The following is an 18065-nucleotide window of genomic DNA, read 5'->3' as shown; positions in this document are numbered from 1 at the left end:
ATCTGATTTAAACCACCACAGTTCTAGATTCAGAGGTTTAGTAAAATGTTTTATTAACAAGTTTGGAGTGCAGTCACCACTATCACAGAGACAGACCAGTAGACCAGTGTCTTTACAACGTCTCTAACTCACCAGGTTTTCCCCAGTCTGTGTGTCGCGTGGAGACTGATGAGTTTTGAGATTCGTGAATGTGACTTAGAGCTAAGCATTATGTGGCCTTCCGGATCATCCAATGGTATTTTGAGGTAATCCCAGATTGTTTATCAACAGTAACTTATCCGCTTACGAGATTGCTAAAGCGGGGACAGATCTAATCTATCACTTTACTGGTGGGAAAGCTAGAAAAGAGATTGCTAGTGATGGAATTTACCCTTAGCAGAGAGCAAGAGTCTCTGCTTTCCCTCAGTGTTCTTTCCATAAGGGTGCTTACTGCAGTCACCTTCTCATGACTGAGACACAAACACTGAAACAAACGCAGCTTATGGGAGGAAAGGGTTTATTTTGAGTTACTGTCTGGAGGGAAATTTGCATCATGATGGTGGGGAGAACATGACAGGAGCAGAGGCTGCCAGCACATCTTGTCACTTGTCAGCTCGGGGTGACTGAGAGTGAGCTAAGCTAGTGAATACTCAGTAGGCTTCAGCTCGGGGTAACCGAGAGTGAGCTAAGCTAGTGACCACTCAGTAGGGCTTCAGCTCGGGTTAACCGAGAGTGAGCTAAGCTAGTGAACACTCAGTAGGCTTCAGCTCGGGATAACCGAGAGTGAGCTAAGCTAGTGACCACTCAGTAGGGCTTCAGCTCGGGTTAACCAAGAGTGAGCTAAGCTAGTGAACACTCAGTAGGCTTCAGCTCGGGGTAACCGAGAGTGAGCTAAGCTAGTGACCACTCAGTAGGGCTTCAGCTCGGGGTAACCGAGAGTGAGCTAAGCTAGTGAACACTCAGTAGGCTTCAGCTCGGGGTAACCGAGAGTGAGCTAAGCTAGTGAACACTCAGTAGGCTTCAGCTCGGGGTAACTGAGAGTGAGCTAAGCTAGTGAACACTCAGTAGGGCTTCAGCTCGGGGTAACTGAGAGTGAGCTAAGCTAGTGAACACTCAGTAGGGCTTCAGCTCGGGGTAACTGAGAGTGAGCTAAGCTAGTGAACACTCAGTAGGGCTTCAGCTCGGGGTAACTGAGAGTGAGCTAAGCTAGTGAACACTCAGTAGGGCTTCAGCTCGGGGTAACTGAGAGTGAGCTAAGCTAGTGAACACTCAGTAGGGCTTCAGCTCGGGGTAACTGAGAGTGAGCTAAGCTAGTGAACACTCAGTAGGGCTTCAGCTCGGGGTAATTGAGAGTGAGCTAAGCTAGTGAACACTCAGTAGGCTTCAGCTCCGGGTAACTGAGAGTGAGCTAAGCTAGTGAACACTCAGTAGGGCTTCAGCTCGGGGTAACTGAGAGTGAGCTAAGCTAGTGAACACTCAGTAGGGCTTCAGCTCGGGGTAACTGAGAGTGAGCTAAGCTAGTGAACACTCAGTAGGCTTCAGCTCGGGGTAACTGAGAGTGAGCTAAGCTAGTGAACACTCAGTAGGGCTTCAGCTCGGGGTAACTGAGAGTGAGCTAAGCTAGTGAACACTCAGTAGGGCTTCAGCTCGGGGTAACTGAGAGTGAGCTAAGCTAGTGAACACTCAGTAGGCTTCAGCTCCGGGTAACTGAGAGTGAGCTAAGCTAGTGAACACTCAGTAGGGCTTCAGCTCGGGGTAACTGAGAGTGAGCTAAGCTAGTGAACACTCAATAGGGCTTCAGCTCCGGGTAACTGAGAGTGAGCTAAGCTAGTGAACACTCAGTAGGCTTCAGCTCCGGGTAACTGAGAGTGAGCTAAGCTAGTGAACACTCAGTAGGGCTGGACTTACGCACCTCAAAATCTGCACACCCAGTGACACACCTCCTCCAGCAAGGCTCCACCTCCCAAAGGCTCCACCAGCTGAGGATTGAGTATAAGGCTTAATTACAAACACATAACGGCCATGGGGTGTTATTTTACATTTAAACCACCATAATTTCAGATACTCTGTCTCCCTGGTTGATCCATCTAGTTGGCCCCTCAGTATGCAATGCATAGTGTCAGTGGGTGGGTATCTGCCCTGTTGTTCAGGGGGACCTGCTGAGGAACACACACACACCGAACCCAGGATGAGAACCCTCCTGTTTTCCTGGTGATATGGAGGAAACATCCCTAGCAGAGAAGCGGTTGGCACCTACCTTCTTGAAGAAAGGGAGCTTTGTTCACGGGAAGCTTACGCAGCCATGACTGAAGAAGTTTCGGCGCAGCTTCTCTAAAGTCTCCCTGTCAAGTCCTGGCTCAGAAGAGACTTTGGCTGTATTTCTGTTCCAACTCTTAGAGTCACAGTAATGATGGGGCTTGTTGATGAGGGTACCCATGGACAGATATATATGTTTTCTGGGCAAAATCATGGAAAATTTTGTGCTGACTTGGAGCTAACACAACAAATGTCATATTCTAATTTAAAACTGCAAGTTTTAAAAAATTGTATCCTGGTCTAGAGAGGGTGGTTATGGATTAGACTACATGAGCAGAGAAGAATTTTTAGCCCAAAGACAGGAGTATGTTGGTGTGAAAGGGTGGGGGACAACTTAGCAGAGCACATTAGCAGATTCAGGACTGCTGTGAAAGTGTGTTACACATTTAAACACTTGTGACTGAAAGCAAACAGGCTTTAATGAGTTGTGGGGTGTAAAAAAAAACCTATGTATCACATATCACTGGGACAGGTCAATTTCAAGATGTTTAGAATGAATGTCTTGTTCAGACCACTTCACCCTAAAACACAGTGAGCCGCCTGACCACTGACATTTATTGGTGCTTCTTCCTTAAAGGACGAGTGTGTCTGTGCTGATGTCACATTCAGGTCTTCCAGTTCACATCATGTAAGTGAGCCAGCCCCTCCCCTGAGGGTGCTCTCTGCCAGGCCGTAAGATGTGCAGACATGGGGGTCAAGGAGACAAGGTCCTTCCTGTCCTTGGAGCTCCAGAGACCAAGATGTGGCTCCAGCAGCCAACAGTCTGGGAAATGTGCTTGACTTCTAGCCCCGTTGTGCTGTGCAAGTCCCAAGGAAGGGACAGGGCACCTTGGAGGAATCTTAACTGCCATAATATACCCCAGGTCTAGAGCCTGGGTTCTCAAACCAGTCAGGTCCTTCTGAAGTCGGTCCTTCCCTTTTCAGTACTCTGGGAGTGGAGTAGATCTCCCAGCAATCCACACTTGTGTTTTGTTTGTTTGGATCCAAGGGATGACACGAAGGGATGTCGTGGCAGCGACAGGCTTGTGTATGATATCCATCTTCGCTCCACTTCTCATTTATAAACCTAAACCCACGTGGAAGTTTGGGCCTCTCATCCTTCAGACCTTGGGGTCTGCTAGTTGACCAGTCTTAGTTCCCAAGGGAGCACACATCCACCAGAGAGCGCAGTAAAGCAGTGCACTGGTTGACTACCCGGCGCTTGCAGATCCGTGCCACTGAACTACAAAGAGAAGGCTCAGCGGTTAAAGGTGCTTGCTTGTCAAAAACAAAGGAAGTGGTTGTTGCCGTGACTATTGGAGCAGAGAGAGGACTGTCACTAATGAGCCACAGTACAGTGAGGACTATGTTTGAGACATGGAACTTTCTAGGATTCTGCCTGTAGTTGTCTGGTTGTGAAAATGAGTAGATTAGGGCAAGCTATCCAAGGCTCTGCTCTTCAAGAATAAAGATTTTGGGGGCTGGAGAGATGGCTTAGCGGTTAAGCGCTTGCCTGTGAAGCCTAAGGACCCCGGTTCGAGGCTCAGTTCCCCAGGTCCCACGTTAGCCAGATGCACAAGGGGGCGCACGCGTCTGGAGTTCGTTTGCAGAGGCTGGAAGCCCTGGCGCGCCCATTCTCTCTCTCTCCCTCTATCTGTCTTTCTCTCTGTGTCTGTCACTCTCAAATAAATAAATAAAAAATTTAATAATAAAAAAAAAAAAAATAAAGATTTTGGAATACCTTACTAGGTAAAGAGAAGCTAGCTAAACACAAGGAAATAAGGTTTTCCCAGTACATAAAAGGAAGGGAATATGACAACTACAGTTTTATGCCCCAACTGAAGAAAATCTGGCTGAGGAAGACATATTCTCTTGCTTGGTTTTTGCATATATACATTTCATGTTCTCCTCTTGTTTTCTGCTTCTTTATATACGGTGAGTGAGGGTAGGAGAGATTGCTTAGTGGTTTGACATGCTTGCCTGCAAACCCTGATGGCCTGGGGTTCAACTTCCCATTACCCACGTACAGCCACATGCTCAAAGTGATGCACACGTTGGAGTTTGCTTACAGCGACAAGAAGTCCTGGCATACCCATATTCCCTCTTCTGCTCTCTCCCTCCCAAATAAATAAACAAAAATACATGTGGTTAATAGGTGCTGGTGAAACTTGTAATTTGGAAGCTAGGCTCCGTGATGTGGGTGTGTGTGTTCATCTCTGACCTACAAGAGGCATGATGGTTGGGGGGAGGGGAGTTATAGTAAATGATGGTGTGTTGGCTCTTGTATGTTGAATAGAAGGACAATTTCATAGGTTGGTGTCATGGCTGCTGTGACTTGGGAATGTAAATGTGACCAAGAAAGCTTGTGATTGGTCACCGAGAGCAAGCTGGTGCCACCCCAGTGTAGTTCCCCAGAATTCCCGAGATTCTGGGCATGGAGGCTGCTTCACCATACCCCCTTGCCAGCTGTGTTCTGGACACAGCTTTCATCTGCCAGTGGGGATGTACCCACTTAGGTGTGGAAGGCAAGAGAAGGCATTAGTCCTTTCCTCTAGGCCATTGTGGAGGCACATGAGCTGACATACATCGCAGGCATGAGATCTTGACTGGCCAGATTGTGCAGCTGTGGGCAGATGTGCAACAGCAGCAGTTTCTTGATTTGAGAGAACCAGAGTTACGTTAGCCAACCTGACAGCTCTCTGTGTCTGCCACCCACCTTTTCTGTTCTCCATTCTCCCAATAGTTTTGCAAGCATCGACCTGCCTGAATTAAATGCTCTCTGAGTCATCCAGCATAATTTGTTTGCCTAGCTGAGCCCTGCCTAATGCGTCTCAAATCCCATCTCCTAGAGATAAACCCTGAGCATTCTGTGTATTTGGCCTCTGAAAACTTTTATTCTTGAGTATTTTAAACAAACTGGATCACACAGTACACACTGATTGGTGGCATATGCTTTTCCACTTAGCTGTGCGTTAGTGGTGGCTCTCAAACAATATTTCTTTGATTTGGGGATATGATATAATGGCATAGGGGAAATGCAAAATACATCTCTGGCTCATTTTGGATCTGAACAGGAAAAATAAAAAGATGTTAAGGTAAATTAGACAGGAGGTCTGTTCTTTCCCAAGGAGCTTGTTTTCTTTACCTGTAGGTTATTCTCACAAGTCCTTGGTCCCAGCTTCCTTTCCCATTTGTTCCACTGCCTGGCTTCTGACCTGCAACAGTCTTCCAAAGCCCCTTTCTACTCGGGACTGGAACTTACTGTCTTGCCTTCCTCCGCAGCTGTTCATCACCAGTGTGGAGATGGCCCTTGGGAGGTGATTAGGATCAGATGAAGTCATGAGGGTGGGGCTCTCATGGAGGGACACTGGGGAGCTGTGTGTGTGTGCGCGTGTGCCCTCCCTCCTTCCCTGCCTTCCATTGATGACACAAGGGGAAGGCAGCCATCTGCAAGCCCAGCCGAGGGCCTTTCCAGAAAGTGACCGTGCTGGCACATGCTCAGGGATTTCCAGTCTTCACAACTGTGAGGAAAATCATCGGAACTGTTTAAACCACCCAGTCTGAGCTGTTTGGTTTGGCGGCCTGAGCATCATGAGACACCACTGATGTATCTCTTCCCTGCTTCCCCTCCTCCACTCTTGTCTTGCCATGCTGGGGATGGAACCTAGGACCTCACACATGCTATGCTATGCTCTTTTTTTTTTTTTTTAAACCAAGTCTGGCTTCATAGTGCAGGCTGGCCTGGGACTGTCTATGTACCCTGCGCTGGCCTCAGACGCTTGCGGCCTTCCTGCTTGAGTCCCCCCAGTGCTGGGATTATAGGCATCCCCCCCCCCCCCGCTTGCCTGGCTACTGGTAGTTTTAAAAATGAAAAACCCATTGTCTTTTTCTTTATTCTACTCCCCTTCTCTTGCATTTTCCTATAAGTCCACTTTCTTTCCCAATGGCCTCTTTCGCATCTAGGATCCTGCATGTCCTCAATCTCCTCCTTAGAAGATGGGCTCTTATCCTGTTTCTCTTTGGCCTTGAATAGCAGACTCCAGACCACCCCCAGCCCCCACCCCGGTCTCTGCAATCTCCACATCCCTCTGCCTCCTCTTCGGGATGCTTCTCATTTGAGGCAGGGCGGTCTGGACCAGATCTGTCTCATGTGAGGCCCTCTACCCTCCAAGACTTCTGCCGTGTTTCAAGATCACACTTCCTCCTGCTCTCTGCCCACAAGCCACAGTCTAGCCATGTTCTGTGTCTCTATTGCAGTCTAATCCAGACCTCTTTCCCTCCCAATAAACATGATGTTGTGGTTCCTTTATGGCCCAAATAGTGAAATAAAATACCTTCACGTGTGATATCCTTAAGCCCTGTTGAGTATTTGCAAGCGTGTGTCTATGAGTTTACTATCGGATCCTGTCACTCAGGCCCTCAAGCAGCAAGCACACTTAACCACTGAGCCACCTCTCCAGCCACCAGCAGTCGGTCTGTTAAGATAAATGAAAGGAATGCATTTATTTCCTGTATCTTAAAAAAAAATCGTTAGTTAAAAGAATGTTAGCCATTTTAGGACCATTCTGCATTTTATTGCAAGAATGACAAATTGTAGTTCAATTTAAAGAAATATTTACGAGGGCCGGGTGTGGTGGCGCATGCCTTTAATCCAAGCACTCGGGAGGCAGAGGTAGGAGGATCACTGTGAGTTTGAAGCCATCCTGAGACTACCTAGTGAATTCCAGGTCAGCCTGGGCTAGAGTGAAACCCTACCTTGAAAAAACAAACAAACAACAACAACAAAAAGAAATATTTATGAGGTTAAGTAGTATGGGTTCTGTAGCCACAGCTGACTGACAGCTGCCAAGGCAGGGAGCTGCCATGTGGGATGACTTTCTCCTTTGTTTCAACCCAGTGACAGGGCATGAATGTGTGTCCAGAATCAAGTAGATACCAGTAAAGCTGGCAATGTGATATTTTTGTTAACTCCTGACTCCACAGAACTTGAGCTTTTGAAGTCTGGAGAACATGATAAGAATTTTACTTTCATCTGGAGCTGGGAAAGATGGCTCAGGCTTATTCTAGAGTTTGGATCCCCACGTGCACGCAAATGCTGGTAGGTGTAGTGACTTGCCTGTAATCCCAGAGTTCAGCTGACAGTGACAGAGGAGCCCTATCAATTAACCAGACTAGCCAAATCGGCGAGTGCTAAGTTCATGTGAAAGATCCTGCCTCAGTAAACCAGGTGGAGAGCAGTCCAGGAAGGATGACATCTGATGTCACCCACCTACCCACTCACCTCCCTGTTCCTTCATTAACTTTGCCCTTTTCTGATTAGTTTTTAAAAATATTTACTTATTTGCAAGCAGTTAGAGAGAGAGAGAGAGAGAGAGAGAGAGAGAGAGAGAGAGAGAGAGAGAGAGAGGGGGGGGGAATGGGCATACCAGGGCCTCTGGCTGCTGCAAACAAACTCCAGATGCATGTTCCACCCCATGCATCTGGCTTCACATGGGTACTGGGGACTTGAACTCCAGTTGTTAGGCCTTGCAGGCAAGTACCTTAGCCACTGAGCCATTTCTCCAGCCTTGATTAGGCAATTTTCTCCGAAGCCAGTAAGAAGGAATCTTTAAAACAGAAGTAAATCTTTTCCTTAGGCCACAATATTAGTTTCTTTGGTGCCAAACTTGGGAATTATGGAATTAGGCTGTGCTGTAAAATAGTTGTCCCTTGATAAGAGTCACTACGTATAGCACACAGAAGGGAACAATGAAGTCATTCTGAAAGGCTGATGCCACCTCCCTGACTGAATAAGGCACCTTCACCGGCAGTGACTCAAGTGAGGCCGTGCAGAGCACCCTCGAGCGTTTAGCTCGGAATCTCGTCTTTGCACAGTGGCCCTGGGTCAGCAGTGATTTTAACCGATCCCAGTGCTTTCGACAGACAAGCACTCCTGAAGACAGAACCCGATCCTCAGCGTACACGTAATGCAATCACACAGTGTCCATATACAAAGGGTCCTGAGAGAAGTGGTTCTTGTTATTTCAGCCTCCTTCCAGGCTGTCAGTGAAGGAGATGAGGCACTCAGAGGGAGAGGCAGCGGGACCACCCGCGTCTTCTAATCTATTTTGTCTCCAAACCTCTGGTCTTCTCCCAGTGTAGCTTCCCACCTCTACGGTTTCCTCAGTGCCCATGTTTTTATTTTTAAAATTTTTTTGTTTATTTTTATTTATTTGAGAGCAACAGACAGAGAGAGAAAGAAGCAGATAGAGAGAGAATGGGCGCACTAGGGCCTCCAGCCACTGCAAACCAACTCCAGATGCGTGCACCCCCTTGTGCATCTGGCATACGTGGGTTCTGGTGAATTGAGCCTCGAACTGGGGTCTTTTGGCTTCACAAGCAAGCACTTAACTGCTAAGCCATCTTAGGCCCCACATGTTGTTTTGTTCTAGAACACCTAGGGTGACTTTCGGAGGAGCTTTGACCAGGGCTCTGGTGTGCCAATCTTACCCCTTCCTGAGGTGTCATCTTGTCCCATGCCCCCTTGGCATTTCTCTACAGGATGTTGGCAACATTTACTTCTTCCCCTGCACTCCGACATCATAATTTTCTTTTTACCATCAAATCCTGACTTTTTTTTTTTTTTTTGCCTCCTCCAATGTATTAAATTTTCCTTTTGATCCAAACCACCCAATCATGATGTAGCCTGAGTGCCTGTCCATCCTCAGTGCCCACAAAAACGCCCTGCTCTGTGTGGGTCGTAGCTTTGTAGTGGTTTGAGCTAGCTGTCCCCCCATAAACTCATGTGCTTTGGATTCTTGGTTCCGAGCTGATGGCAGTTGGGGAGGTGGGCCTTTGCTGGAGGCGGTGTGTCACTGAGGGTAGACCTGGGGTTTATTAGCTCCTACCTTGCCGGTGTCGGTTGGCTGACTGTCTTGCTGCTGTTGACCACCTGATATTGGCAAGGAGGTGATGTCCAGCCTCTGCTGTTGTTTTTTGTTTTTTTTTTTTTTTATCTGCCACCATGGAGCTTCCCCTTGAGACTGTAACTTTCCTTCCATCAGCTGCTTTGGGTGGGGTGTTTTGTGCCAGCAGTGAGAAGGTGACTACAACACAGCTAGGCTGAACCCCTTATTCTTTCTTCACTGACCCCTGCGGGCCCACAGCTCTAAGCTTTTACACACGTTCTTCTGCTCTCAGGACCTGTCTGAAATCCACTTGCCAGAGTGCTGCTCAGCCAAGAAGACTCCCGATGTTTGCTTCTTTGTCTACCCAGAGTCTATCTGAGGTTAGGTTCTTCTCCTGGCACACAGAATTCACCCAGTTTTTGTTTTTCTGTCCTTGCTTAACATTCACATGCATTGAATGGCAGCCTTAGGTTGCCTTTCATGACGTCAAAAACCCCCTCTTGCCTGAGATGACATTGCTGTTGTGGCTTCGTTCTCTGTACCATGCTGTGACCCCAGAGAGGACATTTCTAAAGTAATGTATTCCTTCTCCCACCCTCTCTCTTCTATTCGTATGTATGTATGTATGTATGTATGTATGTATGTATGTATATATATGTGTGTGTCTATATATATTATATTAATATAATTTGTATATATATATATATATATATATATATATATATGAAATTTATTTGAGAGAGAGAGAGAGAGAGAGGGAGAGAATGGATGTTCCAGGGCCTCTAGCCACTACAAAGGAACTCCAGATGCATGTGCCCTCTTGTGCATCTGGTTTACATGGGTCCTAGAGAATCGAACCGGGATCCTTTGGCTTTGCAGGCAAATGCCTTAACCATTAAGCCAACTCTCCAGCCCTCTGTTCACAGCTTTATAAGGTTCTTCCTACTAGTCCCTAGAAGTTATTTAGTACAACATAAGAGTGATGTGGCAGAAGCTTCGCTTTGGAATCTGCCCAACCAAGAAGGTTTAAGGTGTCTATTAAAGATTTTGCAAATGCCATTCATGCCAGCAAAACAGCAGCAGCACCTGCCCCTCACCTCCTTCACTGAGCAGCCGTCTCAGTCAAGCTGCAACACACTGCGCTGGCCATGCAGCGAAGGCGATTTGCTCGGCATGCATGGCATCTCCCACTAATGCGGATCAGAACTTGCAGTGCTGACTCCAGAGGAGAAGCCTGGGCACAATTACTCCCTAGACCAAAAAAGGTGACTCTGAAGAGTACTTTTTAATTGTTTTCTTTCCAAAACCTAATTATTCCTGACTTCTGCAGATGTCTAATAATTAACATATTCCGAGGATATTAACCTATATCTGTTTTTACCGTATTTATACTCCCGTTCTAATTCAGAGTTTGCAGAGCTAGGGGATTTTTGTTTGTTTGTATTTTTATTTATTTATTTATTTGAGAGAGAGAGAGAGAGAGAGAGAGAGAGAGAGGGAGGGAGGGAGGGAGGGAGGGAGGGAGGGAGGGAGGGAGGGAGGGAGGCATGCCAGGGCCTCCAGCCACTGCAAACAAACTCCAGACACGTGCACCCCCTTGTGCATCTGGCTAACGTGGGTCCTGGGGAATCGAGCCTCGAACTAGGGTCCTTAGGATTCTCAGGCAAGTGCTTAACCGCTAAGCCATCTCTCCAGCCTGAGCTAGGGGCTTTCTATCTGTTTAATGCCTTCTTAGTTTTCTGAGTCACTGCTAACCAACTCTTCAGCCCAAATATTGTGTGTGTGTGTGTGTGTGTGTGTGTGTGTGTGTCTGGTTGGTTTTTTTTTGAGAGAACTAAGGACTTTGGAGAATCTCTCACATTTTTCTCACTTATAGTTGTATTTCCCTACTTCTCTCTTCATCAAGCTACCAAGATAGTGAGCCTTGGTCTACACAAAACCCAACACTGGCAGCTTTGAAGTTGGCTCAGAGGGTGAGAGCTCTTTCTACGCAAGTATGAGGGACTGACTAGCCCTGAGATGAGTTCCTCGGTACCCACATAAGCAAGTGGGAGTAGCCACACATGTCTGCTGTTCCAGTCCTGTGGGGAGCAGAGACTCACTGGTCAGTCAAGTAAAGGGAACTCCAGGCTTATAGAGAGAACTTGGTCTCAAGGAAACACATGGGAGAACCATAGAACAGTGCCCAGTGCCCTGCTTTGGCCTCCACATATTCTCACAGGACTATATCCATCTCTGTACCTACATGTATGTGCCGGTTTGAGTGAGTCAGGTGTCCTTCATGAACTTAGGTGTTCTGAATGCCAGATTCCCAGCTGATGGGGATTTGGGAATTAATGCCTCCCAGAGGCAGTGTGTTGTTGGGGCCGGGCTTATGGGTGTTATATCCAGTTTCCCATTGCCAGTGTTTGGCACACTCTCCTGTTGGTATTTTCCACCTTATGTTGGCCAGGGGGTGATGTCCATCCTCTGCTCATGCCATCATTGTCCCTGCCATCATGGAGCTTCCTCTAGAGTCTGTAAGCCAAAATAAACTCCCTTTCCTCCCCCAAAGCTTCCCTTGGTCAGGTGATTTCTGCCAGTAATGCGAACCTGACTGCAACAATGCATGAACCCGTATACTCTTGTACCACACTAATGGGCTACCTATATGTACCCCTACTCTCAAGGAAAAATCACCCAAGACTGAAGACTTTTGTGCCCCACTCCCACCCCATTGTGGAAAACTCCTCATGAATACTAGGTGGGGGGCTTCTTCCTCACACACTCACCCAGGACTAAGCAGATACCAGTGGGCTTTCCACTCTCACAATTAAACCCCATGATGCTGTCTTCTGGGTTCACTTCCAAGATCAGTTTTTCAGACTTCAAGTGACCGTTGCTTTCCCCACGCCTATGTTTCACGTATGTGGGTGGTGACAGAAGGGTATGTGGAGGAGACAGTATGTGGTCTACTTTGCAGTACACACTCCAATTTGAAGCTTTCTTAGCTGATGGTACAAATCATAGGCCGAAGGGCTGAGAAGAGGCAAGTGTGCCCACGTCACGGAAACATGGCTGCACCCCAGCGGGGTCTTCCATCAGTAAATGTCAGGGAAGGAACAGAGCACCCAGGGGAGAAATCATATTCTCCACCTGCATTCTTCTTCTCACCCACTGTGGCGGTTGGAATCAAATGTCCCCCGTAGACTCGTGTGTTCCGAATGCTTGGTCCCCAGCTGGTGGCCATTTGGGAGGTGGAGCCTTGCTAGAGAAAGTGTTCTGCTAAGGGTTGGGCTTTGGGCTGTTATAGGTAGCTCCCCCTTACCAGAGCTCACCTCACTCTCTTGCTATTATTTTCCACCTGCCGTGGCAGAGGTGCTTTCCAGCCTCAGCTGCACCCTCTTTTCCTGCCATCATGGAGCTTCCCCTCAAGATTGTAAGCCCACGTAAATCCTCCCATCAGCTGCTTTTGATCAGGTGTTTTGTCCCAGCAGTGAGAAGATAATGTTGTGACACCCATCAACATTTCCTGCCTCAACTCCACTTACATTTTGGGGAAAGTGTGATATTTTTGTAGACATGCTGATCTGCAAATGGCTAAGTTAAGTTTGAGCTGCACATTAAGGTACTGGTTTTTCCTTAGCTCCACCCGATCACCTCTGTGTCACCTGCTAGGCAGAAAGTCCCCACGGGAACCTGCAGGTGATGGGTGTGTAGTTGCGTTTTTACGAGGCTCTTCATGACTTTGTGCACAGTAGCCTCAACTTTCATAGACTCACTTCTTCTTCACCTCATAATTTGAGGATATGTTGATCTGTTTTCTTTAGGATATCTTTTCTTTTAAATGCTTTTATCTATTTTTATTTACTTATGAGAGAGAGGGAGGGAGGGAAGGAGAGAGAGAGAGGGAGGGAGGGAGGGAGGGAAGGAAGGAGGGAGGGAAGGAGAGAGAGAGAGAGAGAGAGAGAGAGAGAGAGAGAGAGAGAATGGCAACACCAGTGTCTTCAGCCACTGCAAACAACTCCAGACACATGTGTTCCTTTGTGCATCTGACTTACATGGGCCCTGGGGAATTGAATCTGGATCCTTTGGCTTTGCAGGCAAGTGTCTTAATTGCTAAGCCATCTCTCCAGCACACTTTCAGGAATTCTTTAAAGAAGAAAAGTTCCCAGTAGGCTAATGGATGAGTCTTGTTCAGTACCTGAGTGTATGACTGAGCACACAAGCAATGTTTTAAGTTTCACAATGCATGACCTTATGTGTGGACATCTGTGTAACCTGAAAGGAATTCTGTCTATTTATGAGAGGGGGGGGGAGGGGAGAGATGAGGTCTCTTGCTGCTGCAAATAAACTCCAGACACATGTGCAACTTTGTATCTGGCTTTACATGGGTATGGGTAAGGGGGGAGGTATTGAATTCAGGATGGCAGGCTTTTCAAGCAAGGTCCTTTAACCTCTGAGAACCATACCCCCAACCCCTTAGTCTTGTTCTTTAAATCCCAATCTCTCTCTCTATCTCTCTCTCTCTCTCTTGTTGGAGAGAAAGAGAGCTCAGAGACTAAGCTTCATGGCCTGAGACTGGGAGAGTTCCCATTTCTAAATCCCACATGGTCAGCTGGGCTGGCCATACATGTCTGTAATCCCAGTTCCACAGGGAGGGAGAGACCTGAGAATTGTCAGAGCCCTGCAAACTCTAGAATCAGTAAAGGGACTCTGGCTAAAAACAAGACTGGACAGAAGTAAGGTGGCGTGGGACACCCAGTAGTCCACTCCAGACACTGTAGGTGAGTGACCCCTGCTGCAGGTGAGCATATGGGGCACCACTCCATACCATACGCACCACACACAATCCACATTACACATACTAACAAAAACAACCCCCCCAACCCATATTCCCTAGGAAGAAATCTTAAGCCCTTTGCCAGTCGTGTTGACTCTCCTTTTGCCCAGGGAGGAAGACGAGTACTCGGAGCTGCGCTCGGAGCTCAGCCAGAGCCAACACGAGGTCAATGAGGACGCTCGAAGCATGGACCAGGACCAGAACTCCGTCTCCATCCCCGAAAACCAGTCCACCATGGTCACCGCTGACATGGGTGAGTTTGCCTTGCACCTACCCTCTACCCCAAGCCGGAGCTTGGTTTCGGGGTTGCAATAGGGACCTTAAAAAACACAAATCAACGGTTAATGTTTTCAGTTAACATTTAATTCTTCGGGGAATTTGGTGAGTGGATAAAGAGATACATTTACTTGAGTCCCTTGCGCTCTATCTTACTGGTCCATATGGATCTACAGAGCTGAGTTAGTTCTCTGTCTTCATACAACTATGGCTCAAACATGTCGTCCCTGCTTGGAGATTCTAGAAGCAAAAAGCCAGGTTGTAAGGCCGTGGCGAGTGTTGCAAGGCACAGTCCTATCTGAGGCGTGGTGGTGGGAGGGGAAAGGATGGAATGGAAGCTGGGGCTTTGGAGTAGGAAGAACCCCAGTAAATTTTGGCAACTGTGGAGTAAGAAGGAGGAATCCAAAATGTCTTCAGCATGTTGATCTGAAGTGACTAAGAAGATAATCATATTCTTGGTGAGGAAGATTGGTTGAGAAATGAGTTGAGAAACAGTCCCATCGTGTTTGGGCCACTGACAAACAGCCGTGTGGAATCATTCATTACAGAGTTTTAAAACTGAAGAGCAGGACCTATGACTGGTGTTTGAACTAATGTGAAGCACAGAGTAGGTTAGAGGTGAAGGCACTGGAGGACCAGTGTTGTCTTGTGACGCTCGTTTGTTGTACGGCAAGTGTTTTTCACTGTGGGTAACGGTCAAAATGTTGAAACCCACTGAGGGTTTGGAGAGAGACTGGGGTCAAGGTGGTTAAGGTTATCCAGCAATAGCCTTTGCTGTGGTTGATGGGGTATGACGTGAGAAGAGGGAGACATGCCATGTCTTTGGGAATAATCACATGGCGTAGGGAAGGTGGGAGACGAGTTGGAAGGGAGGGTCTTCATTGGTTCTCATGGTACTTGTTAAGATTTAGTTTGGAAGCAAAATTTCAATCAACTGTTACATATCTGTGTGTAATGGTAAACCTGCCCAAGTGCTCTAAGAGGAATTTGACTCAGCACAAGGTTTCAGGAAGAAATGGCCAGGGGGCTGGATTGCTGTGAAAGAGATGTGAGATGGATCTAGCCACATCTGTACTGAGAGCTGCATTCTGATTCGGTTGATCCCAGCTTACCCCACACAAAAATGTGCTGAAGAGTGATGGTCTATCTCCCCCAGGCCTACTTAGTTAAGGCCTGGTATTGGGTTCAGGTTAGTTCGTTTTGAACCCAAGTTACCTCCCTCAAATGCATTTGAAGCCAGGCATCTGCCTGCAGCCATCTGCCACTAGCCCGCCCATGGGCGAATGTCTCATGTGCTAAATTCATGCCAGCATCATAAATCTCTAGAGCTGCATCCAGACAGGTTCCAATGGCCAGCGATTTCCCTACCGCCGCAGCAGGTCAGCCTCCGCTGGCCCCCTCCATTTGTTTCTCTCAAATTGTGCTTTATGAAATTAATAGGCGACCCATTCTCTGCCAGAGTCCCCTGATTAAATAAGTTTGGGAGCTGCACAAACCCACTTGAGTGGGAGGCTCTCCGGAGGGATTTCCTAGAGCCCCTGACGCGACATAGCATCTGTCACCCTGATTCCCCATGGCAGGAGGCCGCAGCTGCAGATCTGTGAGATGGGGCATTTTCCCTAATCACTCACCTCAAATGCTTTCTCTCCATCCCATCCCTCATTTTAAAATGTATGTTAATTGTACTGCTGGTAGGGTCTTTCCTAGCAAGACTGAGCTCTGTAGGGGTGTGACCTTTGCCCAGTGTGGGCACATGTTCCCTGCCCACCCAGACGAGTCTTTATTCTCTAGTAAGCAAGGTCACCGGGTGCTGTACTGGGTCCTTGGGATATGGGACACAGACTGCAATTGGATGGCTGTCGATATGCGCTCGCTTCTCTCAGGCCTGTGCTTGTTATCTAGGCTCCTCATCACGTGGTCCTTTGGGGCCTGGAGCCCCTGCTGCCATCCTGGCCCACCCTTTCCCCTCTCCCACTCTCCCTGTTTGTCTTCCAGCCCCCACACTCTCTTCCTCACTGTTCCTTCAGTCTGGCCAGCTTCTGTGGGCAAGGTGTGCACAGGCAGCTTCTGCCGCTGGGACCCCCCTCCCCCTCCCCCCTCTCCCTCCCCTCTGGCCCCTTTCTCTTGTCTGCAGCATCACTCCTCTTGGGCTGCCACTCCCTTCATGGCACCAAGCTCGACCTGAGGAAACGCTGTGTTTGCTTTTCTTCTTTGCATATGACTATGCTTTATCTGCTTCACACTCGAATGTGGACCACCTGAATATTGGCAGGGACTTCATGACCTTGTATGACCATCTAACTATGCCTAAAGACATGCTCAAAGCCAGGCGTGGTGGTGCACGCCTTTAATCCCAACACTCGGGAGGCAGAGGTAGGAGGATTGCCATGAGTTTGAGGCCACCCTGAGACTCCATAGTGAATTCCAGGTTTGCCTGGGCTAGAGTGAGATCCTACCTCGGGGGGGGGGGGGGGGGGGGAAGAAGACATGCTCAAATACCAGAGTAGCAGTGGATGCGGTCCTGAATCTAATAGTTCTTTCTTTAACAGATTTTTATTTACTTGAGAGAAAGAGAAGAAAGAATGAGTGTGCCAGGATCTTTTTCCACTGCAACCAAACTCCAGATACACATGCCATTTGTGCCTCTGGCTTTCCATGGGTACTGGCCAGTCAAACCCAGAATGGTGGGCTTTGCAAACAGGCACCTTTAACTATTGAGCCATCTCCCCAGCGCCCCCCCCCCAATCTAGTAGTTCTTTGGTGAATGTGGACAAGTGGACAAGTCAACAAAAAAAGACCCACAAGTGGGGTCAGAATCTGCAAGATGGGGTCCTGGGAGGGCATTTCCACAGGCCATTGCTGAGTGGGCATTTGAGGACTAAATGGGAGTGATGCGGAGAAAGTGGGTCTGGTGTGAGTGAGGGTTGGCTCTACAGAAGGGCAGGCACTTGGGGACAACTTGGAGAGGTTCATTCAGGCAAATGCATAGAGTACAGTCAGTGTGCTTGTCTGTTGGAACTGGCTGCCTGCCTGCCCTTGTGACTTTGCCATTTTCCAAGTCAGTTGCTTCAGTCTGGGGGGAAAGCTTCCATATATAAATCCCATTATAGGAAATCATTAAAAAGCATCCATTTCATTGTGGTTGCTATATTTGCAAACCTGCATTATGAACCCAGAGGTTTTCCTCAAGCTGGATTCTGCACACAGTTTGCCGCAGTGGGCTTGCCGATGTGCAAAGATAACAGGAAGAGTCAGCTGGTCACCTCATCACAAGCTCTTTTCTTTATTTGCAAAACCCTCCTGCCAGAGCTTGGCAGCCCCTTCAGTCCCCTGTCCCTGAGCCTGGGTGAGTGACTAAGCAACTTCGAAAGTTCCTTGGCTTACCCAGGTTGTTGAAGGAAGGAAGGAAGGTGTGAGGGAGCCAGTGGGGAGGGGGTGTTTTCGTGTGTGGGTCAGTACATGTAGGCTAGAGGACAACCTCAGGTGGTGGTCTACACCACCCACCTTTTTGTGAGATAAGGTCTCACTGGCCTGTAGCTCGCCAAGCAGGCTAGACTGTCTAGCCTGTGAGCCCCAGAGATCGGCCTGTCTCTGCCTCCCCAGTCTTGAGACTACAGACACACACCACCCTGCCGCACCCAGCTTTTATGGTTCTGGGGATGGAACTCGGGTTGCCATGCTTGTGAGGCAAGCCCTTGACCGACTAGCCCATCTTCCCAGCCCGGCACAGTAATGGAGCGCCTTGCCCGTTTTCAGACCTTGTCACGGAGTTGTTTGGAAAACAAAGGTGATTAAACAGACAGAGC

General features: G+C 48.1%; 1 protein-coding gene across 6 annotated transcripts in view; it reads left to right on the top strand.

The window, feature by feature from the left end:
- Mcc (MCC regulator of WNT signaling pathway) overlaps positions 1-18065 on the top strand; it is a 274857-nt gene that overhangs the window by 179406 nt on the left and 77386 nt on the right. For all 6 annotated transcript variants that reach the window (XM_004665096.2, XM_045151945.1, XM_045151948.1 and 3 more), the window contains exon 4: positions 14094-14236. In XM_004665096.2, coding sequence (XP_004665153.1) covers positions 14094-14236 — 143 coding nt within the window. The remainder of the gene's footprint in view (positions 1-14093; positions 14237-18065) is intronic.

Source organism: Jaculus jaculus, chromosome 6, assembly GCF_020740685.1.
Source record: "Jaculus jaculus isolate mJacJac1 chromosome 6, mJacJac1.mat.Y.cur, whole genome shotgun sequence".
Classification (NCBI taxonomy): Eukaryota; Metazoa; Chordata; class Mammalia; order Rodentia; family Dipodidae; genus Jaculus; species Jaculus jaculus.
This window is presented reverse-complemented; position numbering and strand designations above follow the sequence as displayed.